This window comes from Conger conger, chromosome 18, assembly GCF_963514075.1.
Source record: "Conger conger chromosome 18, fConCon1.1, whole genome shotgun sequence".
NCBI lineage: Eukaryota > Metazoa > Chordata > Actinopteri > Anguilliformes > Congridae > Conger > Conger conger.
Window position 1 is genome coordinate 14,420,574 of NC_083777.1, and position 25,222 is coordinate 14,445,795.

Here is a 25,222-nt window from a genome sequence, read left to right on the forward strand (position 1 = left end):
AGGCATTTTTATCTGAAATTGGAAACGCAGGCAAGCCTCATAAACGAACCTTAAAAAAAAACCCCAAAAAAAACAGCAAGGGAGGTAAATGCCAACAATAAAAAAAAAAACCCAATTGCAAATAAGTCTCAGGATGACCTCAGTTCCAGAGGGGAACCCATCTTCTGCTGGCCAACCAAGTAGAAATGGTTAAAGATGTGCCAAGGGTCATAAGTGATGATAAATCTTCCATCAGTACATAATCCAGGTGATTGGGTAGATTATAGCCTGGTGTATTACACTAGCTGTGAAAATAGACTGTTCATGCAAAGAAATTAGTACTCAGTTCAAAAGCAAGCACCTTCAAGCTGCTTTGTAGTATGGGCTCGATCCAGGAGCGGGTTGAGGCTGGAGCGGCCTGTTCCTTTGGCCTTCGAGTTGTTTTTTTCATCCCAGGAACCAATTTATTAAGTACTTCTTATCAGAGCTTGTCAGTTTAGTCCTTTGTAAACTAAATTTAGTCCATTGTAAAGTAAAACTTGTAGATCACAAAGTGACATTGGCTAAATTCCTTCCAAAAATTTCCCCCTTAAATTTTGACCTATGTGCAAAAAACTGAATGACGTTTAATTTGGCAGTAAGAGATTTTTACTGAATAAATGAGTCACATGCTCATGGTGGACTAATGGAGATCAGGGGTCAATTCCAAAGTCTTATTTTCAGTCCTTGCACCTCTACCTCACTCCTAGGGTCCACCCAACAGAGCTACAAATTTGGTGATCAGTAAGACTACTTCACAAATGTAGGTTTTTGTGAGGTAAAATTAATTGTGACTCGATACCAAAAGGTTAAATTTACGAGCAAAAATCTTTGTCCAGTTGGTGGCACTAGAGGGGTGGATGAACTGACTCTAAACTTGCCTGAATACCTTGTACTGTCCTCCACCAACATGCCAAATTTCACAAAGTGATTCTATGTTTGCCGTATACTCCCAATGCAGGAACAATACTAGTGAAAAGTACGAACAATTACCGTACATGCCTAGGTAATATGGTGCTTAGCCCCTAATAATAATAGTAAACGAAAGAAAAACAAGCTTCACTACTTGGACCCCTAATGTAACCAACCAGGACAATTGGGTGTCTCACTAAATTGGGTAATATCCCATAAATATTAACTTGTCTTAAGAAAATAAATCTTAATTATGTAAAAATGACTCTCAAACAAGGAAAAGTTCAAGGAGATCTCAGTTTATTGTTGATGGTATTTACATACAGACCCAAAGCGCAACTGTCCACGTGCAGCCCTGGTGGCTGAGACAGGCGTATACGGACATCAAGCCTGTTCTCTCTCTCTGTAGAGTTTGGATGCAGGCTATCATTAATGCATACACAACCTCACCACACCAGCACAACAGTGACAGGAGCCTAAGCAGCCTGTATGGGCAACAATCCAACAATGTACACTATAACTACAGTACAGAAAATGTATGGAGCATGACCCCATTCCACTGCGTTTACCCAGAGATTATACAGGTTCCTAACACAAAAAAAGTTACCACTAATGTATGTCAGCCATGCGCTCATATAGAAGAAGAAATATCTTAATTTGAAGCTCCTTAATGTTAATTGGTTATTCCAGAACAGGGGTGTCCAATCTCAAGGTCTTGTGGGTGCAGGTTTGTTTTACCCCGAAGTCTGGAAACCATGTTTCGTTCATTAGTATAGTGCTGGTCTAAAACAAAACCGGCACCCATATGGACCCTTTCCAGACAGGATTGAACAATTCTATGTCTGATAAAGTGCATGTATCCCATCCAGCATACTATAATTTACAGAATTTTTAATCTGAACGAATATTGCAACTGATCTTCTGAATAAACACCAAGTGTATAATTGGAACATACCCTCTTTTTTTATAACAGACAATACGTTCACGAGTGAGCAGCGTACTAGTCCAAATCTATTGTGACAATCATACTCTGCCACAGGTTCGAGCATGTAAGTGCAAAGTGTGCTGTACCTGAAAAGGAAATGTAGTCAAATAAAAGTTTTACCTGAGGGGTCTTGAAATTCACAGCACTTCCATGAACAAGAATCATGAGAAAAGGGAGAGAATTACCAACGTAAAACAACTAACTTAGAAAAACAATGAAGGAAAAGCAGGAGTTAAACATTAGATCTGGTTGCAGTTTTTACATACGGATCATACAAACAAACACCCAAAGTTACATCCTGGTTAATGGTTGCCAGGCTACTCTGGGAGCATGTCTCACTTAATAAATGTCTAATAAAATTAATCTATTCCTCCTTCTGGATCTTCTTCACTGCGTCAATAACGGCTTCGTTATTAACAATATTCCCAAACTCCTTCTCCCTGTGCTCCAGCAGTATTCCCTATGGGAAAAACAGACACAATATGTGGTTTCCTTTCATACAAAGCTTCATTTTGTTTTCAGGACCTAGGTCAGGAAAGATTGGTATATACTATCACTTAAAATTAAATTTCTTCAGAAAAAAGGTGGTGTTGAAGAGTGATTCTGAAACAAGGTGACATCAAAGGTTATTCTAAAACAGGGTGGTGTTACTGGGTGGTTCTGAAACAGGGTGACATTAAAGGTTATGCTGAAACATGGTGGTGTTACTGGGTGGTCTGGAACAGGGTGACATTAAAGGTTATGTTATGGTATATACTGTGGTATAAAAGGGTGATTGTGATAGGGTGGTGGTTTCTGAAACCGGGTGGTTACTAGACGGTATGTCATTGGACACTGTACCTGTTTCCCTGCTCCAATGACAAAGACCCCGCCAAGAATAAAGCCCTCCCCATCCAGGTTGCCCTGGTAACCTGCTTTCCATGCCCTTATGAAGTTCTGCCACACACCCAGCCGAATTAACCCCAAAGCAGTCATTCTCCTCTGCTGTGGACCATAGAAGATTTTCTGCAAGACACATGGGAAGTACAGAAATCAACAACAGGAAGTTAAATTAGTTACATTAGTTATTTTGCTGACAATTAGTTGATTAGACTAAGCAGGGGCCAATCCCCCCTGGAGCAATGTGAGGTTAAGGGCCTTGCTCAAGGGCCCAACAGCTGCACTGATCTTACTGTGCCACACTGGGGCTTGAACCACCAGCCTTCCAGTTCCCTATCAAGCACCTTAGCCTGTAAATGATGATAGGAGGGATGATATAAATGGATCACTCTGTCAGACTCCACACACTGTCAGAATTAACCAGGGGACACTACATACAGCTACAGCTTTGCAAAGTGATATGTGAGAAAATCTAGAAAAAAGACAGAATGGTAACAAAATAGGTAAAAGGAACTGATATCATTAGGAAAGGCGATGTCGAAAAAAATTACTGTTCAAATGAGATTCAGATTATGCACTGGTTTGCTAATTGGCTCATTTAAACAATTAGACTACAATATTGTAAGTATGATTCCAATCAATAAATCACTAGATTCTAAAAATGTATGATTTTAACGTCACTATCACAGTCACAAATACTAAATAGAGTTCTGAATGACCTCTGGATTGTATGCATGTAATCCATCTTTAAAGTTCCACTGTATTTGGTAGTGTACATGGAATATATGCCATTTAGTAGTTACATACCTTTCAGTTAAATACTTTTGAGATGCACAAAGTATTTCTACAGCTACTGTAAGGCCATTCTTATCTGTACTGTGTTTGCGTTCAATATCGTGCTCAGTTAACACTCTTCATGATTAAAAGTACAAGAGAAAATAAAACTCAAGCATGAACATTGTGGTCAAGTGTGCCAGTAGTAGAGAACAGCCACATGACATCACCACACCTGGTCATCCAGGAAGATGTCCCCAGGGAAGTGCTGTCGGAAGTCCTGAATCTCTGTGCTGATGTGCTCCTTCACCAGGGCATACAGAGGGACCCCAAGCTCCTCCAGCTGGGGCTTCAGAGAGGACAGCCCTGAGGCCTCCTGTAAAGACACAACCGCCACCGTCAAACATGTACCAGCACCCTACTGCACGATATGCCACACAAGTACATAATATACCAACACTATACCGTGGGTATACACCATACCAGTCCAGCGCCCTACTGTGGGTATGTACCATACCAGCAGTCTCTTGCGAGAATAGGGTCTGCGTTTATACTCACTGAGCACTTTATTAGGTATTTATTAGACTTCTTTTTTTGACTCATTGGTCACTTAGTGGTTTAACCCGAGGGTGTTCAGAGATGCTCTTCTGCATACCACTGTTGTAATGTGTGGTGATTTGCGTTACCGTCACCTTCCTGTCAGCTTCGACCAGTTTGGCCTTTCTCTGACCTCTCTCATTAACAATGCATTTTTGCCCACAGAACTGCTGCTCACTGGATGTTTTTTGTTTTTCGTACCATTCTTTGCAAAATCTAGAGACTGTTGTATGTGAAAATCACAGGAGATCAGCAGTTTCTGAGATACTCAAACCACCCACGTCTGACACCAACAGTCATTCCACAATCAAAGTCACTTAGATCAAATTTCTTCCCCATTTGGTCTGAACAACAGCTGAACCACTTGTCTACATCTGCATGCTTTTATGCATTTAGTTGCTACCACATTACTGGCTGATGAAATATTTGTATTAACAAGCTGGAGTGCTGCACAATCCACAATCATCTGACCTCAGCCCCATTGAATATTTATGGGGCCACTTAGACTGACACAAGCAAAGTATTCAGTAACATCACAAGTTGCTCTTTGAAACATTGTGAAATAATGATGTGATAACATAGATCATCAGACACACATTGCACAAATTTATGCAGTCCATGCCAGCTCGAGTGCACACTGCTATTAAAGTAAAAGGGGGACCTACGAAATACTAAGAAATTCTGAAATTTTTCATTAACATTTTTATGCTGACAAAATCATTTGCAATGAAAAATTTGAAAAGAATGCAAAGTAGAAGCATTTTAACAGGTGGTTAAAAGTCTTAGACATTTGGGCCCCACTGTACATAAGGTGGAAGCTCTTATGTACCTCTCTGCACAAAGATCATCCAGGCCGCCGGACAGCCACCACCACTGCCCCAGACTTCTCCCACAGAGCCTTGGCTTTGAACACCTTCTCTTCTGCAAGGATGCAAATATCAGTCGTTACACAAGCTACCGTGTTATGGTATTAAAACGTCTGATCCTGAATCGCTACACCCGCAAACTATTTATTATTGTATGTGGAGCTGTAACTCCAGGAAAATGTAAGTGTCCTGCATCCAGTTTAAAGACAAATAAATGTCATCTTTTGGTGAACAGACTGTGGAAGGGAGCATGGTTTAGATGATTACTCCTCTAAATAGAATGATAATAAAAATATAAAGGCATACTATGCAGGATTTCTAGCCTTGCTGTGGTCCTGTGTTTACAATCAAATAAGACTCCTCCTCCATCCTCAACCCCACCCAATCACCTTCCTTTTATCATTTATATCTGTTTTTATATAGTTTTTATTTTTATTTCTCTGTTTTTCAATAGCAATTGACATGAAGAAAAAGAAAAACATGATCAATTTGATTTTAAAATATCACCTAAACAGCCAGGTTATCACTAGTCAGTTAATAAAAACCTCACCTAAACCTCACCTCTAGTCTCACCTAAAAACCTATGTTTTTAAATACCAATGTACTTAAACTCAGACCAATTATCCAGGTTTTGACTTAACAGATCTGTGATTGTATAAATGAGAAATGTAAACCCAAAATGTAAATGGTGCGTAGGAGCCAACCTGTAGACTCCTGTTTAATCTGTGTTGTTATCTGTTCCTCAAGATGATCGCGTAAAATGTAAAATGTAATTATGCAATAATAAAATATCCACACACTAACTACTAACATATAATGTGTAACAGGGAGTTCCACAAGCATGCTCACCATCATCAATAGTTTTCAGGTCAGCATTTTCCAGGTACTCCAAAGTAGCTGGTTCTGTCTTAGGCAGGCAGAAATCTGTGTTGGCGAGGAAGATTCCAGCAATGGCCACACAAACTGCACCCAATCCGAGTGATAACATGCCCATTGTCCAGAGCTTCCCCTTCAGGAGAAGGGACTGCACTGCAAATGCAAACATCAAGATGCAAAGTCAGTTGGTGGATGGTTCATTCATTCATTCATTATCCTAACCCGCTTATCTTGAACAGGGTCACAGGGGGGCTGGAGCCTTTCCCAGCATACATTGGGCGAAAGGCAGGAATACACCCTGGACAGGTCGCCAGTCCATCGCAGGGCACACACACCATTCACTCACACACTCATACCTACGGGCAATTTCAACTCTCCAATCAGCCTAACCTGCATGTCTTTGGACTGTGGGAGGAACCGGAGTACCCGGAGGAAACCCACGCAGACACGGGGAGAACATGCAAACTCCGCACAGAGAGGCCCCAGCCGACAGGGATTCGAACCCAGGACCTGCTTGCTGTGAGGCGGCAGTGCTACCCACTGCACCATCCGTGCCGCCCCGGTGGATGGTTGACAGAAAATATTTAATGCTCATCAAAAATGACCAAAGTTTACAAAACATTGACAATTCCAGAATTCTGTATGTCTGTAAAAATATTAAATATTAAGAATGATTGTGCAGTGTTTTTGTTTCTCTACGACAAATGGTTCAAAAGTTATGGCCTTTGGAATTTCACTGCTTGTTATAGTGCCCCCTTCAGGGTATATTTGCATAAAAATGGCTGTGAAGGTGTGGGTTTAGATCCTCTACCTGCCAATTCTCAGTCAACAACATTTTGAAAGACTTACGCCCATTTTTCTGGAAAATGGAAGAAGTCTGAATAATAATAAAAATAATCGTGTTCCAGTCTCCTTCAGTGTCTTGCAGCCTAATGATAATGATCAATACCTGCATTGTGTTCATAAACGGCTAAAGAAGAAACTAAGAACCTTGGTACAATAGCCATAATAAGCAAGAGATTGGTTGGAACAAAATCAAAATAAGCAAGGGGTTCCCAGGTTTGAGAACCACTGTTCTTACGGGCTTGTTCTTATGGGCTGTACACGCTTTCTCTGGGCAGCTGGCAATGTTGTAGCAAAAACAACTGAGTTAACTGTTTTATATTGTGTCTGCCAGCCAGACTGAAATCTTGCTGAGTTCAGTCTCATTCCATTTTATCTGAGCAAGACCTTGAAGCTCATATCAAATATAGGTCAGGCAGTAAAGTAGGACACAAGTAAACAAGCTCATTTGATAATAACAGGAATTGTACTCTGGCCATTCTTTTTTTGTCTAAATAAAGTAACTTACATATATTAAAACAGTGTATAAAAAACGACATGCTGTAACGGTCACAGTACAAATGAACAGAGCAGACACAACAGAAGTGTTGAGTGTTGTAGGACTGATTCACCAAAGAGTCCCATTGCAGCCTTGTTCATTGCAAAGTATTGCTGCACTGCTATCAACTGATAGACATCTTTTTTTTCCCACTTGCAAGAAAGGCTTCAGACATGAAAGTATACAGTTGCAGCTGTTTAATCCCATTAACCCTCATGTGCTATTGCAGACAGAGCCTTAGAACAGTAAAAATGTTCTTTTTCCCCCAAATCCAATGTTTTATTTCAAGAAAGAAACAAGTATGAAATACACTCCTCTTCTTTACAGTGGTAAAATAATGAATAAGACTATTTATAAAAAATTAAAAAACCCTATAGACTAGCGGCTAAGTTACTTGACTGGGACCCAGAAGGTTGGTGGTTCAAACACCAGTGGAGCTCCAGGGAAGATAAACTGTAGGTTGATTTGGATAAACGTTTCAGCTAATGTAACATACCAATGTTTCACATTTCAATTTTATTTATACCTGTATGATGGTCAAGCTTTCATTGTTCATCTCTGTCAGTATAAAGTCATATTGCAGTGTTCAAGAAAGACAGCCGGAGGTCCTGGCCAGGGGTACGGCGAGAGCTGAACTGTTCCTCATTTGCCTACCAGTACATTTTATTTTGGTTTGAGGAAGAAGGTCACGCAATGGGTGAGAACAGCTATTTAAGTAAACTGGTTGCAGTGTCCATCCTTACGAGGGAGGTGGAGAAGTGGCCGAGTGCCCTGTTTAGAAATAATCTTCAGTGCACTGCACTTGCTCACTCAGACTCTTCTTGCTGCCCTTTGGAGTATCCAACCAGGAGAACATGGCCATACTCCAGCACGGATCTAATGAGGGCAACCCAAATTAGCTGGAGGCCATCCACCGACATGCTTGTTCAAGCCAGTATTCTCAACAGATAAGAGACCTTTTGGTGCCTTCATTACCTTGTCCAGGATTTGGTAACAGGGTCCAGGTGCCAACCCAAGTAGTGAGCAGTTGGAACCACAAGCACTTCCTCTCCACCCAGGTATAATGGTGTCATTGTGGGGCTGTTCTCACACACATGATTTGCACTTCATAACTGTTCTTCCCGTTACAGATAATGTCGTTCTTGCTACAGTTTGCATATCCAACAGCAGGAGTGTCATCAAAGAATGTTCCTAGAGGTCATAGAGCATTAATAAGTCTGGGCTTGGGGAAAAACTGGGGGACTACATCAGGGGGCAGTCGCTGTGTGAATTGCTGGCAAGCACACTTTGAGTTCAGAGTCAATGCTATGTTTGGAGGATCTGAAATGACCTCACAAACGCACAGTGTCAGGGTTGAAAGATTAACTAACTCTATCAAAGGCCTTGCTCTTATCTGCCAATAATACTGCCATCTTGTGAGTTCAATGCTGTCAGCCAGGACTGGCATCCTTTGATTAAGGTAACTGTGGTTAAACAGTTCTTCTGATAGGCAAACTGATCTTTTACAATTGAAAGGATGTGGTGACTGTTTCGTTTCAGCAGACAGTTTTCTAGTTTTGCTATAATACACGGTCCTTTAACAGCCAAGAGGGAATGCCATCTGAGCCTGCCACTTTCCTGTTTTTTAATTTCTTTAAAGATGCCAATAGAGCTTAGCTCAATACTATCACTAGATGTTGGAAACAAAACTATAAATCAAATTACAAATTTATTTACAAAGCACAATTAAGGAAATTCATGTTAAGGTTTACAAATTATATTCTAATTACATGCATTTTACTGGGGGGCCAAGCCAAAGTTTTCAGTTGATGACTTGCATTGAAATGAACTGGATTTTTTGTTGTTTTTTCACTGTGTTTTTATGTCCTCTCATCTTCACTGTAATTAAGTAATTCCCTCTCCTGTAGTATATTTAACATGCTCTCTCTCTCTCTCTCTGTTGTATAATTACCATGTTCACCCGGTCCTATAGAGAGCCCTGGGTTTTTTTTCTTGCAAGTAATTAGTGCTACTGATTGGCCAGACTATCTTGACACCTGACTTCCAGGTAAAGGGCAGGTGGAAAACCATCAGTTCTCAGTCCTTGAGGACCGTGAGTTGCTGATCCCTGCTGTAGTATTTACCACCCCTGTATCCTATGCAGTAAATCATGTTAAATTACTGTGGTCCCTCATTCTTACACAGCATTGCTTTACTGGAAAAACATTTCCATGGGGAGAATAGATAAAAGACTTCTTAGATTATTTTTGTTTCGTCAGTGATGAAATACAAACCAATAAATCAATTAATTCAATTCATTAACCATGTAGAACATAATAACAGAAACAGATGAGAACAGTCAGCCCATTTACACTTGCCAGTTAAGAAAAAATATTCAGGAAATACAATTATAGTTTGAGGCTCATTTGATAATCATTTGGACCCTTTACCATATAAACAATTAAGCAAACAAATGTGTTCCGTACTGTATCAGCTTAATTTACAGCTGAATCTAGTCTAGGGTTAGTGTAGGTTACCATCGACATGTTAGTTGCATAACAACAATTCACATCTCACCATCTCAGTCATTAGCTGCAACCAGTATCTTGAAACACCTCATTTTACTTATTTTATACGCAACTGTATTTACCGAATATTAAATGAAAAGCAATCATACTTACGAACTATGTCTCAAGTCGACACTGAGTAGGTCAGTCGAGCGCTACTGTTATCGTAATGTAGTTAGCCAGACCAGCCTTCACTGCATGGCTACGATTAGATCCAGAAGAATGAATTCACTGCAGTAGGGACATGAGTTGTACCCGACAGCTTGAGGGACTGCTGACTTGGAAATTAATGATCTATCTAATGATCTTCATGTAATTTGTTGCAACAGCGAGGCCAATGAAAACATGAACAGACCACATCCGAGCCAGACAGTACTGCGGTGCGCTTAACAGACATGCTCAGTTGTGTCATTGCTCAGATGCATAATCACATGACCAACAAGTGGGCGTTAAAGAAAATGAATGCGTCCTATTATCTTTCACTCCACCCTCCTTCACTCCCCCACTACCAATCATCCACTCCAACGGAAGTATGTGGAGCGAAGGAGTGGAGTTAACGAGTGGAGGAAAGTTGCGAACAAGGCGGAGTGAAGAAAATCCGACAAGCTTTTTGGCTTTGCCGTCATGAAAGTCGACGTCCTGTGTTGAAGAAATACCCCTATCATAATCGTTATTTTTCGCAGAGCACTTTGAAATTTCACCAAATGTAATGTGTCAACCAGGTAGCTTGAGCACACTCTTTCATACAATTATGGTTTAGGACATACTAATACTATTTTGCCATCCAAAATAGTAAAACAGCATGCGTTTTTGAATGCAGCCAAAAAAATGTCAAGGTAAAATGTCAAGGTAACGCAGGTTAAAGCATAATAAATTGCTTTGAATATTAGACTACTGAAATTAAGAGTATATTCTATATTCTGTTAATTATTTTAAGAATAACAATAAGAAATGTAAAATAAATTCAGAGATGAAGATTAATAAAAACAAAATTATCAAAAGTGTGGGTTCGGGGTAGATTAGGGCAGTGGTTCCCAACCTTGGGCCTGGAGGGGCCCTGTTTATGCTGGTTTTTCTTCCTACCAAAGTTGCAATCCCTGCATTTAAAAAGGTCTAGAGGAATTATGTACCCCCTGAAGACACAACTTGAGAAATAGCAATATGCGTGGCATGAAGAATATAAATCCTATGCCGTCGTTATTTTGCCATATTGCAAACCATAAAATAAAAAGAGTAACACAATTTTAAACAGATCAAATTAGGAGAATTAGGCTCCTAATTAAGTTGTTCAACACTTAACAAAAAGTTTACATTCATTTGATCTAAATAAATGCCCGCTGATGCACAATGATGTAAAATCTTGCAAAATCTGGTTTTCCAGGAAGTTGGTGGAAAAAAATGTTGATATGAAAATACACAAGTATTAAAATATTAAAATTCTCTTTGGAATATATACTTCAAGACGTGTTCGTATGGTCATGAAGAATTTACTAAATTGAGGAAAAAGTTATTATTTATTTCAGCGTGTCAAGTCTGAACGCCCGATGGCCTTTTCTGTGTTAAACTGTCAGCCCTTTGTATCCATCCAATTTGCACATTTATTCTTAATATGTTCATGGTTGATCAGTGAACTCCATGTGCATTTTTTTCAGTCAGTTTTCAAGTTAAATTATAGTTTTATGTAGCCTTTTAAGTCTTTCCAAATTTTTAACATTTTCACACTTTGGAAGTTTTTAATTCTTGGTAACTGAATTTAAAATGTTTAATTCAGACTACAACAAATGGTTTAACTTCCGGTTTGATTTCAACCTCATTGTAGACACACAGAGAGCGATTTTAAGAACTTGCAGGTGTTGTTGAACTTGCAGCTGCTGTACTGATGAACTAGCATTAATTACCAGTGTTTTGTGCAGTAAATTATTTAATAAAGCAGACAGTTTCAATGTTTAATCCTGCTAGCTAGCCAAATATGATAATATGATAAGTATGTAGGCTACTGTATCAGCTATGTTCTTTGTGCACTTCAACATGTTCTATGACAAACCTGTTTTCATACTTAAAAAACTAGGAAATTAGAGGCAGAGCATAAAATCAATTGATTTTTTATTTTACAGTATATACATAATGCATTGCATGAAAATGTTAACATTGCAGAAAAGAACTAGTTTGTAATTTTTACACCTCCAAGTTGTGGAAAGAGATTCCATTGCAATAATTGCGTAGTGTGCATTTTACTATCTTCACGTACAGACAATATCAAGTCGATTTACCAACTGGCATTCAAAAGAATCCATATTTTTAAGACAACATTGCACGAGGTAGAGACACGCAACTCATTTTGGCCATATCTTCAAAAAGACACATATTTTGGCATAACATAAAAAAATAAAACAGACAAACTTAACCTCACAGCTATGACCAACAGAAAGGCATGTTTCTCTCTCATTCTCGCTCTCTAGACTGGTCTACATAATTGTAAAGAGCTTTTGAGAATTACTACTTAAAATAATCAAGACTATTGGTACCACTGTAATGTAATGCCCTACAACTTACCTCAGCTGTGGAAAAAGTGTTTAACCTTAAAACCTCCAATGTAGGGCTTATTACAGTTCTGTCAGGAACAGAACCTGTTACTGCTCATTTTATAATCTATAGTGAAACACAACATCGGTGTCACAGCTTGTGAGTACATACCTATGCATAAAGATGTGTATACCCATGTATACACACACCACATATGTAAATCCACATATACCTACTATATACTGCATGTAAGTATATGGTTTACACATTAATTAACACAGATATATACATTAAAATCACATTTTTCAAAGCCATTTTGTGCAAATTCTTACACCAGTGTATTCCACAGAATTGAAACACAAATAATCTATATGGTAAATGGCTTAAGATTAAAAGCTTTAAAATTAAGAATTATTTAATATTCGCAAATCATATCATTAGAAAATATACATCTGTGTCATTAGGGTTGACATGTCCTCTGCTTCTCACTGCAACAAATACTTTTATAGAACTGCACCTCACAAATTAGGACTTAGCCAGACCAGCCCTTTTTGAAGTAGTACCCCAATAACAATTTCCAACACGCAGCAACCTTTACAAATGTACAGTCTGGACCCCTGTACAACATATATGCACCAATATCTACATAACCAGTCTTTAGTGTAGTTTCACTTCCTTCAAAAAATACTATATTTATATTTACAATTAAATATAAGTCAATTTTGCACTTGCGTGGAAGAGAAGATACGAGCGGAATGGCAACACAAAAAATTATCATTATAATCATAATGAAAAAAGAAATGTCCTCTGCATCTTTGTTACATGCTACAATAAATAAAAAATATTAGAATGAAGAAAATGGAAAGCGGGAAGTAAGCATGCTAAGTAGCAGATCTTGCTCTGTTGCTAGGTGAGTAGTGTTCTCTGCAGTGAGCTCCATTCCCATGATGCAGTGCGGTCAGTAACTGTTCTCGTGTCCAGCCAGGATGTACAAGTTGCTGTCTGCCGTGGGGTTGTCTGTTGGTCGGCTCTCCAGCACCACAACTCTGTGAGAAACACCAGATGTACCAGTAAATAGATTAAATTAGGAAAACAGTGACCATATGTGACTTGTTCTATCAAAATCAGTCGTATTGACCCCAAAATGTATTTTGAGTTCTAGATCTCCCTACTTATCTCCCTACTTCAGATATCAAGGGAGTTGTGTGCCACCAAACCATGTTTTTGAGAAAAGCAGCTTCAGAGTTTCATCACGAGTTACGTGAGGCTAGGAGACTAGTGACACTAGTGACACTGGGCAAGAATGTTAAATTATGACATGCAGATTATGAAAGCCAAGATATTTTGTTTTACAAAATGAAGATGTAAGCCTAAAACAGCCAAAAATTCTCATTTTTACATAAACATAAACATTTATGTGAAATTGGCCTTTGCAAATTATGACTGATTATGATAGAACTGGCCACATATGATGTCACTGACTGGTGGGACCCTGGAGAAAGCTACTGGGCGAGAATGTATTCTCATGGATTTTGGTTGGTAAAAAACCAGCCGACTTCCCAACTTATCCATGTCCACTGCTAAACATATGGGGATATTTGGTGTGAATGGCAACATAGTGCTAGTTGCCCAGATATTGTGAGCAGCTGGTGGACACTGGTAAGTGTGGAGAAATGCTGGTCTATCCCAAGTACCATCCACCAAAGTGCACTTCCCATTGTCAAGATAGCAATCACCAGAGGGCAGCAAAATTCTTCTGAGAAAGAAAGGCCCAGAAACCAAAGCGCTCATGAAAACAGTCAAGAAATACTGTACCATACTTCCCATTTGCACTGAAATTGTTAGCCCTCTTTGTTTTTAAATGGGTAGTAAATGTGTTCCAAACCAAGGTGAATCAACCCAAACTGAATAATAGATGAAGAAAGAATAGGTAACCAAAGAGAGCAGTAAAAACCTCAGTTTGTGGGGAAAGAGGCATGGTACATCACAGGGAGGATACTACTTGATTGAACCGTCACCTCAAAGAGTGGTGAGCAGGAGGAGGATTTCTTTGGATCAGGTTTTTGTAAGAAGAAATGAGGAAAGAGAAAGAATGGTACATATTGTTTCTTACAGGGATATACACCTGAGGCAATCACAATCACAAGTAAAGAATTATTGGGGGAAAAGACCACAACAATGCTTGGAAGGTGACAACTCTACCTGGACAGACACCTGGGATCATCATTCCCTGTACCCTCTGCTGTACTGACGCTTCTTCGTTCACAAAACCAAAACAAACCATTAAGAAATGCATTCAAAATCGGCACTAATCTGGCTTCAGGACAGTTTCCATTTGTTAAAAGCACACTGTTTCAATGCATTTTTTCCATCTATAGTGAAAACCTCACAAGCATAATGTTATTAAGTTATTCATACACACAGCACACAGTAAAAAAACAAAACATTCATTGAGTAAGCAATGTTAATTCTGATTTACAAACCTGTCAGATCCTAATAGCCGGAAAATTCTTGTGTTGTCGGAAATTTCTTGTGTGATCTAGAGTGCAAAAGGAAAAAAAATAAACAGTGATCAAACTACATGCTAGATTTCTCCCATATGTTCAGCCAGGCATTTCCTATCCGGACAAGTTCATAAACATTTTGCAGCAGAACCATATACACAGCAGTAACACAGAAATTACAATACACATGGAATTAAGGCAGGGATGATTTTCCAAAGTGACACGTTTTGAGCAACCATGGATGAATGCACAAATTCACTTCCTGAAATTATGAAAATCACTGACTAGGTTGTCTCCTCAGAAGCTTTTACTGGCAAATGAAGCAACTGGATGTAGGCAAACCATATTGGCATGAACTGCCTACACACATAAAAACCGGATAAAACAATATGCAGGAAAATTCTGGTGGCTAACTCTTTTTGTTTACTTCTTGAATGGAAGAAGATAAATACACCACTGTCTGAAAGCCAACACTCCTACCTCGTTAGATTTGAAGCTTCGCCCTTGCATGCCATGCTTCCAGAAGGCCAGAACACTGTCCTGGAGACACACTGAAAGAAGGAGAGCTGTCACAACACTGGCAGGGTCAAAGATGTGTACTTCAGCCCTAGGTACAATCCAGAAGACCCCACCCTCAACTGTGAATGAGCTGACCCACTCATTCATTGCAATGAATACATTGGCAAGGGTGTAAAGAAAGCAAGGAGGGACCTTCCCATCAGTATTATAGCAGGCTGTACACAATCGTTCCTGAGCATCCATACTGTGTGCTGGTATATATAGGGTTTCACTCAATCAAGGCAACTGAAAATGTAAATCGAAATACTGGTTGACCAATTACTAGCTCAGGCATGCAACTAGCGCTAGCTGGTTGACCAGCTCATACCCAGCTAGACCAGCTTATGACCAGCTTGACAAGCTCAATTTTCCATTTCTAAGCTCTGTGCTATGCTAGCAAATTCTCATTCCAGCATGTGGAAGAAAGCCAGTGCACACAGCTGGACATAGAATAGAAGTGCCCATTCTGCAGCACAGAGGAGGAGGGCTCTTACCTATGGCCTCAATCAGGAAGTTGAAGGTCAGCTCCGCAGACAGCTTCCTGCTGGACTTCAGTCTCCCCTGCAGATTCACTATCTTAATGCAGCCTGCAGCCAGGTGGATAAGACAAATGAATAAACCTCCCGGACACAGTACCATCAGCAGGCAAAGTAACAAGGTGCACAAGTCGCCTAGAGAGGTCCATTTTGCATTACCTAAGTTGCATTGCATAAACCCAGGTTGGGTGGAACAGAAATACAGGATACACTTAAGGTTTCACCTGAATACTGTAGTTAGTCCTAATTCCTTCCTGACTTGGCCCATTTGCCATGTGCACTGGAAATAATCCTCATAGTTTCTTCTAATAGCCTTGATATGCACTTTTTTGTGTGCTGCCTTGGATAAAAGCCTGCTAAATAAAATCCAATTAAATGTAATGTAATGCCTTCATTAGCCAGAAGTGTCATACACAAGTGACTTGTACTTCTCAGTGCAGGGTGGGAAGAGTAAAATAAGATGGAGTGAGATGACTTACGATCGAGGCAGACCAGTATCGTGTCTCTCTCCAGCTGAGTGACATGGATTACACAGGACTGTGGCGCGTCTGAAATAAGATGAAGACAGAAAACTTTCTCACAAGGCTGGAAAGTACACTTTCAATCCACTTCATAGATCCATTCCAGGTCTTACAAGAAGTGCATTGATTAAAAAGCCACCAAATGCATTCACATGGCCATGACTAACCTGACTGGGTGAACCAGGAGGAGGTGGAGTTGGGGTTGACGGTCTCAAAGTGCACCTCCTGGCTCTGCTCCGAGCCCTTGCTGACAGCCATGCAGATGAGTGGGTACTCCTGCTCGGGCACCACCAGCATCTCAAACACCTCCAGAGGGCACGGCAGAGGCACCTCCATGGTCTGCAGGGAGGAGGAGTGATATACTCTAATAAACACCCATCCAGTGATACACTCTCATAGACACCCATCCAATGATTCATTGTCATAAACACCCATCCAGTGATACGCTGTCATAAACACCCATTCAATGATTCACTGTCATAAACACCCATCCAGTGATTCACTCTCATAAACACCCATCCAGTGATTCACTCTCATAAACACCCATCCAGTGATTCACTCTCATAAACTGAAGCTAAAGAGACATTTGGTTAATATGGATGTGTAAGCCAATAATCCTTTCCCTGTTTATTGGATTGATAATAATGTAAACAATCCCATCTGATGTGTGATGTGTGGGTGCTCTACATGGGTGTTGGTTGAGGTGGGGGGTGCGCAAAAAAGCTGCTCTGATATCATCCCAGAATACCACCTCCAGAATCCCAAAAAAGCATGGCCAGACTCACCTTGATGAGCATGAACTTCTGCATGGGCTCAACCCACTCAAACAGAACCACACTGGACTGGAAGGCCCCACACAGGTATTTGTGACCTGTGTATGGATTCCTCACTGGGAATACAAAGTGGAACTAAAGAGTCAACAAGTTGAATGTCCTTAAAAAAAAGAAAAAATAAATGTACATATTTCTTTCATTCTATCTTTAATTATGTTTATCTCTCACTCTCAAGCAGCTTGTATGTCTTGTTTTTACATTACACTACAATTACATTACATTATGATTTTATCCAAAGTGACTTACAGTTGATTAGACTACCGTGCCTTGACATAGGTCTAAACTGGATAAAAATCCCTGTACACTTACCTACGCAGCATTTTTGGCATCCTTTTGTATCTGGAATCTTAACGGATATGGAATATTTCCTGAAATTACAATAATAACGAGTTACATTTTTCCTTCATGGGTGGCCTTGCAAAGTCTTGCTTCACAAGGGAGATTTGTGAAGAATTTTAAAAGACCTGTATCCGAGTCACAAAAAAACTAAATTAACTATACCTGGGAATCATTTTGTCTGGAAGTTTATGAGTAGGAATGGCGACCGGTAACTTCTGCATTTGCCGAGCGTGCTCGAACAGGCCTGCCAGACTATGAGAGTACAGCTGGGAGGCTTTTCCTGAGAAACCAAACGATAAATAATCACTCAAAAACATCTCCATTATACATACAATAGCTCATTTACCAAAATAATTGAGATGTAAAATGGATAAAACAGATATGTGGGCTTATATACGTATTTATCGTAGTGGTTGCTGGGTAGTTAGCTAGCCACCACAGTTTGTTCTGTCGTAAAGTATAATGTTTACTTCCTGCTGCAGTCTAGGTAGCTTATTCGTCTATTTACAGTACAGTAGCTAGCCAGTTATGTGCGACTGTGTATATTTGATTTGCATTGGCGCCACATGCTTTGTATAAGAGCATGTCAAAGCAGCTTGCGGTCCTAGTTCTACCAGTTCTCCATTTTCGTGCTCGTGTTTGAATTTGACTTTACTTTGCATGTTATTAAATGAGGGCAATTCCATGTTAAAAATTGAGCTTTTCGAGTTGATCATAAACCTGTTCTACAGTAGCTGGGTATGAGCTGGTGAACCAGATAGTGCTGGTAGCTTGTCTGAGCCGTCTCAAAAGCTAGCTTGAGCTGTTTTTAGCAGGGTTGCTCAAAGTCAAGAGCCACCTGATCTGTCCTATGCTGAATTGCTATATTTTAACATATTGTCCCACTTTGAGGTCAAGCATATCTATTCTAAATATACTTATATCCCTCAATTACACAAATGTTTCCCAATATCTTGACACTTATCTGTATGCACGACGAGCAGATCACAGTGTACAAGCCTTGCTTACCAGATATGGAGAGCAAACTGTTGTTCATGACATAGAGCCAGGTACACCGGCGAGGAATCAGCTAAAGGGGAGAGAGCAGACACACTTCAACAGTCATGCCAGCCCGCATTTCATACCAACACCTTATCCAACGGAGAGGTCTGCTGAGCTGACACAAACCTGCTCCATGGAGGTCTCGTGCAGCTCGTTCAGGTTCAGGGTGTAAATCCCTTCCTCTGCTCCGAAAATCAAATACTGGTCTGGAACAAAACAACGCACGTTTTACAGTTAGAAATCCGTGCAAATGGCAGTCAAGCACTACCAGAGAGATGTCAAGGTGGCGAACAAAAAATCTAATGATAACAAAATGATCCAGGCACACTGAATACTTGCAAAATGTCACCTTGATTTAGTAAGTGTAAAAACAAGCAGGATTTTGGGGGGTGGACCCTCGTCAGAAATGTTGTGGTTTAAAGCAAGGAAATACACTTCAAATAACTTCATAGCAGCTAGTACAGCAGTGTTATATTTCCAGACTCCAGAGGTTATATACACTCGCCTGCCACTATATTAGGTACACCTGCTCGTTCATGCAAATAGTCTGCTCCATCAAACAGCAAATCATGTGGCCACAACTCAATATATAAACCATGCACACATGGTGAAACATTTTTCTGTTTGACCAAATATTAGAATGGGCAAGATGCGTATTCTAAGTGACTTTAAATGTGGTATGATTGCTGGTGCCAGACGTGATGGTTCCAGCATCTCAAAAACAGCTGCCCTCCTGGGATTTTTACACACTGCAGTCTGCGATAAACAGAAAACATCCAGTGAGCGGCAGTTCTGTGGCTGAAAGTGCCTTGTTAAAGAGAGAGGTCACAAGAGAATGGGCAGACCAGTTGAACCTAGCACAAAGGCCACAAATGTTTAAAGAACAGTTTTGTCTTGTTTTTACAGCAGTGGTGTAAAATCAGAATGCACAACATGTCAAAGTTTGAAGTGGATGTGCAGTGCCTGGTTCCACTCCTTTCAGCTAAGAACAGGAAGATGAGGCTACATTGTGCATATGATCACCAAACTAGATAACTAAAGATTTGGCAAATGTCACCGAATCACAATTTCTGCTGTGACATGCAGACGTAGGGTGAGAATTTGGCCTAAATAGCATTAATCCATCCTGCCTCATTTCAATGGTGCAGGCCCTAGACTTATCATTGGCCTGGCATGCAAGCTCCCTTCTGACTACAGTGCACAGAGGAAAGGTTTAACAGACTTTTCATTTAACTGTAAATTGTGTTTTCCTCTGCTGAGATGGATAAAAACCTGCCGTAGGCAGCCACATTCACAAATAACTTAAGGTTTTCATGGCCCTAGCTATGTAGAGCAAATTTTATTAGCAAAGCAAACCTAATAAAATGTGGTTCTTATCATCCTGTCACTCAAAGAGAGAAAGTTGGGTCAGATCTTACCCCTCGTGTCTGGGTTGATCCAGGAGGTGGCACAGTGTATTTTTAATGGACAGCCATTGAAGACCTTGGAGAAACAAGCTCCCATCTGTTCAAGGAGTTGAAAGATTAATTCAAGATAACTAGTATATAATAAAAAGGTAAATGTATGACTGAAACGCAGTTGGGCACAATAATAGATTTTTGAAAAAAATGTAGTTGGCAAGCTTGCCATGTGGTAAATTTAGCAAATGAACAACTGTAATACTGTCCCTGAATTAGAAACTGAGAATAAATGTTCTACACTGGGTCTGAAGAGGACTGGAGTACAGTAGAGCATACTCACATGAACCTTGGGGGTGGGTGGAAGGCCGTTACTGATTGGCTTCTGCAAAACAAGAAACGTCATGCACGTCTATCAATGAGAAGCACCAAACCTCAAGTTAAATCAACTTTTGAACTATATCAAATGAAAAAATGGTTTTAAAATAAAATAACAGGAATTAGGGATGGGGATAAGGGACATTTGCTTCTACACCGGGCAGACAGCGCTGTATTGACAATATTGCGCTGCCTGCTAGAAGCACAATACACCTTGAACTGTTAATTTGGCCCGGTCTAGCCACCATAAGATAGGCTAATCAACTGTAAGTGACTTTGGGTAAAATCGGCTAAATAACAAATTATTTTTATTATTATTTTACATGGGACAAGACTGTAGAGTGTGATGCATGTGTGTCAATGTAGCGCGATGAAGCTCTTACCGGAAGGTCCTTCTTGTCCTTCCGTATGGGGACAGTAGGGGGCATGGTGGACTGTCTCTCCCCCCCGGCACGGGCCTTCTCTCCATTCACCTGAGAGGGGCTAACTCCATTGCCTATGGACAGGAGTCAAAGAGATACTGCACCTCTTCACACCTTTATCTCCCCCTCTTTGCCTTTACCCAACCCAGCCTTCTGATCTTTCACCAATGAATGACATCCAAACCCTTCCCCCTGGACTGAAGTTAGATGAGAACTTTCGCAGGACACACTCTCAGAAATTAAATGACAGTGAAGGTACATTTTTGTTCTTCAAGGATAACATTTGCCAAATGTACACGTCTGATTTAACTGATTTAACTCTTTAAGTACAAATGAGTACAGTTTCCAACAAAATGTTTTTTTGAGGCATATTTTCTGTGAGTGGAAGGGGTGTCACCAGGCAGTGAAGCTACAAACTGCGATATAGCCTTTCATACACTCAGAAATAAAGGTCCGAAAAGTGACGCAAAACATACAAATGCTTGTCGTTCGGCGGTACCCGATAGCAGTGTTTCTCAACTCCAGTCCTCGGAACCCTCTTTATCAGAAGGTTTTTGCTGTAAAAAGGAACTCACATGTCTGATTTAACTAATCAAGGACATTTTTGGTGGTTTGATTGGTTCAGTCATTAAATCAGTCATGCGAGTTCCTGGTAACAACAAAAACATTCTGGCAAGTGGGTCTCAAGGACTGGAGTTCAGAACACTGCCATGTAGGTACATAAATGTGTACCCCTAGCCAGGAATAGATAAATAATTTAAGCCTTTTTTTGCTTGGAAAATGTACTCATTTGTACCCAAAGAGAACATTACTCTACTTTCAGGGTATATTTGGGAAATTCCTGAAAGAAAGAAAAAAGCAAAAATGTACGTCCACAGTCCACAATTTCTGAGAGTGCAGGGCGTTTAGCCGCTCCCAGAAATGACTACAACTCCCATCTCCCCCTCGCCGTCTGAGGAAGCCTGCTTACCTAGGCTGCTGCGCTTGTGGAGGGGCAGTCGGGGGGGTGGGGGCCGGGGGGGCACGCAGGAGGCGGGCCTGACGGGGCTTTCCGATGAGGGACAGCGCTTGATAGTGCTGTCGTCCCCTCCAGGACTGTCTTGAGGGATGCAGATGGATTTTGGCTTAAAGGCAGAGAACAAGAGCAGGGGTGAAGGTAGAGGAAAAAAGCAGTGGACATCATCTTTTCTCATTTCATAACGAATACATCATATTTGCTGAGATATGGTTTCTAGCACTAATTACGACTGAATCTATAATATAAATACAATATGTGAATATCTAGCCTCTAGGGCACATGAACATACATGATAAAAGAAATAGACTAGACTCAAGCACTACAGTGTTCTATACCTAATGTAGCATAATTGTGAAGTCTCCTGAGACAAATCCTTCATAAAATAATATGTTATTTAGCTGACACATTCATCCATGGTGACTTTGTTGATTAGACTAAGCAGGGGACAATCCCTTCTGGAGCAATGTGTGGTTAAGGGCCTTGCTCCAGGGCTCAACAGCTGTAGAGATCTTATCATGGCTACACCAGGGCTTGGAGGCTTTTACATTCACTTATGCACTGAATGAACTGAAACTGAATCTACCAAACCGTGAGCTGAGAATTAGATGGTTCTAACTGACATTTATTTATAAAAATGAGGTAGTGCCATACATATGTTGTTTGTAGGGCACTAAACATGTGTGAAATTTTTTATACGGTCTAAAAGTATGAAAAGAATGGTCAATCTGCTGGGAGCCCATTCACTTTGGACTTTTTGAAGCTCAATATCTCAAAACCACTTAGAACACAGATAGAATCTTCTAATGCTCAGCTCACAAAATGTGGCGAGCACATCAGGTAGAAGCCCTTCTCTCTGTCAGTCTGAGCGGACACATCAGCAGCCCTACCTTTGGGGGCAGCGGCGGGGGACACTTGGGTCTCATAGTTGAGCTGGAGGAGCTGGAGACGGACAGAACTTTGAGTGACAACACACACAGGCTACCCTCCCAGCAAAGAAACAACCTGATTTGGCTGCAAAGCTAAATGTTACAAATTACATTCTGGTCACCCCTGTGAACTTGGCCCTAGTTTTTGGGAAGCTGTCAAACATGTATAGAATGTGGTTAGGGTTATGATGATGGAAACTAAAAATAAGGAGTCTTATAGCAGGGGGGACAGACTGAAACCTTCAGACCAACAAAAATACAAATATTGAGGGAAGAGCTGCACTCCACAGGCAAATGTTAAGAGCCCCCTTTAGAAGTGAAACTGGGGTGGGGCAGTGTGGGTCATGCTTGGCAGAGAAGGCTTACCTCTGTTGCAGTTCCTCATCGACAGACTTCAGAAGACTCCTGCAAAACAAATACACAATTTAAGGGTGACACCACCCAAGTAAAAGCAGCCATTTCTTGCTGAAAAAAAAACAAGAAATGAAACAGTTGGAAACTGGTTGACAAGTTCAGACCAGCTCCCAGTTTGACATGGCTTTCCTGGTTGACCAGTTCAGACCAGCTCCCAGCTTGACATGGTTTTCCTGGTCTACCAGTTAGGACTAGCTCCCAGCAAATGACAAGCTGGTTGAGATCTTTGGCAATTCCACAGTGCTCTGTTTTGTTTAACTACCCTGGTGTAAAACCCAGCTATGTCCAGCTTGAAATGACCAGATACCAGCTGTTTCAAAACCTAGCTTTTTTCAGCAGGGCATGTTGGCAAGACAGAGTATCATCTGTCAGAATGTGGCCAGTTTGTGTTGCATCCAGAATCCCAAATCTCCCCGACTTAATCATCCTCCATAATAAGGTGTCCATGGTGACCTTTCAGGTGGGAAACTCACATAGACCGTAAATCCACACCACTTGAAAGCAGGGAGACACCTGTGCAGGTCTGTCCAACTTACTTGTTTGTTGTCAGGAGGGAGCTGCCCTGGGGGCTATCAGCAGGGTCCAGTGGGATGTCCTAAAACACACAAACACACATAGCCTTCAGCACCAGCTTCCTGCCCTCGTCACATGACCCTGAAACAGCACCGAAGCATGCTGGGAGAACTTAATGGCACATGCAAACAAAGCAACATGGAGCGATTAGTCATTGCAAGAGCACAGCTCATAGACGGAGAGAGAACTTTTCACAAATCAGCCTTCATCTTCTTTATATTCCTTAACAGTTTTACTGGGCCAAAACAACATTAAGCCAAACATAAAAAAGACATAGGAACATAGAAATTGTGTTTGTGAATAATCTCCTGCAAAAGAGTCAATGGATAGGCATATCCAAATGTCCTTTCACTCTTGCTGCTACTGGGAGACTTAGGATGCCAGAGGATAGCTAATTTTCTAGGTTCTGCATTCTGTCTGCTTGAAATTCTTTTGGCCTTCTGCTAAAGTTGTTTGCTGTTGTCAGTGAGATATTATAGAGAGACTATTATGGCAGGGAACCCGTCCATATGGACTTTCTCGTTTACTTGCTAGTTTCATACATAAAACTTATAGGCCAGCAGAGGATGGGCATGCCCTTATCTCGTTCCTCACAATATTTCTTCCCATCTGGTACTTAGCCCATAGTTACTCATTAAAACTGCTGTTGCTGCTGAAGAATATTTTGTTATACAAAAGAATAGTAAAGCAGTGTCAATTCCTTTCTGAATGAGCTGTTTTATTCTTCCAAAATAAACAAATAAACTGATTAGAGAATTGATTGAGCCGATGAGAAATACCATTAAGTGTAGTAGTACTGATAAAATCCCAATGATACGCATCCCTAGTCACCCTAAAATACGTTTAACGCCTTTCATAAAATGCCATAAAAAGTGCAACATGTAGGTTGTGTGTTGATGCAATGGACAGCATAATTGTCTTGTTTGAAACCCATGTTGATTGTGGTAAAGCCAAAGGCAATTTTCCACATTACTAAAGTTTATATCTATCTCACAAATCAACGGCAAAAGCATTTATATCCAGGCATGTTTGCTCGGCTTTTGGGACTCGACTAAAAGAAAGCAGCGCATTGTCAAAGCTAGGAAGTATAAAAATAGAAACCATAACCAAATCGGACACATTTTTGCAAAGATTTGGAACAATTCTTCGGTAATTTGCTTCGAAACAAACTATCAGAAGTTGCTCTGTAATGAGCACATTTAGTACTTAATGTTAGCTGCACACTAACAGCTAAGCTAGGTAGCTAGCAAGCTAATATAGTGTAGTGTAGCAAACTTGCCTTGTAGCCGACTATATTGGCTTATGCTAAATTACCTTGATTGTAAAACCGAAGCCTTGTATTACACAAGTTAGTCAGCAATTCTCTTCATATTGCAGGCTGTCAAAAGACACCAAAGCCACAGAG

At 40.5% G+C, this 25,222-nt stretch overlaps 2 protein-coding genes across 4 annotated transcripts in view; both read right to left on the bottom strand.

Annotated features, from left to right (window-relative positions):
- Positions 1 to 1,213: 1,213 nt before the first annotated feature.
- On the bottom strand, positions 1,214 to 10,236 carry selenou1a (selenoprotein U 1a). Its single transcript, XM_061228122.1, has 6 exons — positions 9,949 to 10,236; positions 5,881 to 6,060; positions 4,995 to 5,086; positions 3,804 to 3,944; positions 2,756 to 2,920; positions 1,214 to 2,375 (listed from the first exon to the last, which is right to left on the bottom strand). The coding sequence occupies exons 2-6, from the start codon at positions 6,023 to 6,025 to the stop codon at positions 2,280 to 2,282; spliced, it is 639 nt and encodes a 212-aa protein (XP_061084106.1). The 5' UTR covers positions 6,026 to 6,060; positions 9,949 to 10,236; the 3' UTR covers positions 1,214 to 2,279.
- A 1,684-nt stretch (positions 10,237 to 11,920) lies between these two features.
- Positions 11,921 to 25,222, bottom strand: part of LOC133117905 (mitogen-activated protein kinase kinase kinase kinase 3-like) — a 37,829-nt gene continuing 24,527 nt past the window's right edge. For 2 of the 3 annotated variants that reach the window (XM_061227417.1, XM_061227415.1), the window contains 19 exons: positions 23,781 to 23,839; positions 23,197 to 23,235; positions 22,792 to 22,843; positions 21,857 to 22,010; positions 20,848 to 20,960; positions 20,430 to 20,471; positions 20,108 to 20,192; positions 18,816 to 18,895; positions 18,657 to 18,717; positions 17,811 to 17,928; positions 17,619 to 17,677; positions 17,262 to 17,365; positions 16,644 to 16,815; positions 16,435 to 16,503; positions 15,914 to 16,006; positions 15,342 to 15,412; positions 14,841 to 14,896; positions 14,560 to 14,613; positions 11,921 to 13,403 (listed from right to left, as the gene is read on the bottom strand). In XM_061227417.1, the coding sequence (XP_061083401.1) occupies positions 13,316 to 13,403; positions 14,560 to 14,613; positions 14,841 to 14,896; positions 15,342 to 15,412; positions 15,914 to 16,006; positions 16,435 to 16,503; positions 16,644 to 16,815; positions 17,262 to 17,365; positions 17,619 to 17,677; positions 17,811 to 17,928; positions 18,657 to 18,717; positions 18,816 to 18,895; positions 20,108 to 20,192; positions 20,430 to 20,471; positions 20,848 to 20,960; positions 21,857 to 22,010; positions 22,792 to 22,843; positions 23,197 to 23,235; positions 23,781 to 23,839 (1,569 nt within the window). In that variant the 3' untranslated portion in view covers positions 11,921 to 13,315. The remainder of the gene's footprint in view (positions 13,404 to 14,559; positions 14,614 to 14,840; positions 14,897 to 15,341; positions 15,413 to 15,913; positions 16,007 to 16,434; positions 16,504 to 16,643; positions 16,816 to 17,261; positions 17,366 to 17,618; positions 17,678 to 17,810; positions 17,929 to 18,656; positions 18,718 to 18,815; positions 18,896 to 20,107; positions 20,193 to 20,429; positions 20,472 to 20,847; positions 20,961 to 21,856; positions 22,011 to 22,791; positions 22,844 to 23,196; positions 23,236 to 23,780; positions 23,840 to 25,222) is intronic. The other variant, XM_061227416.1, reaches the window with a different exon arrangement.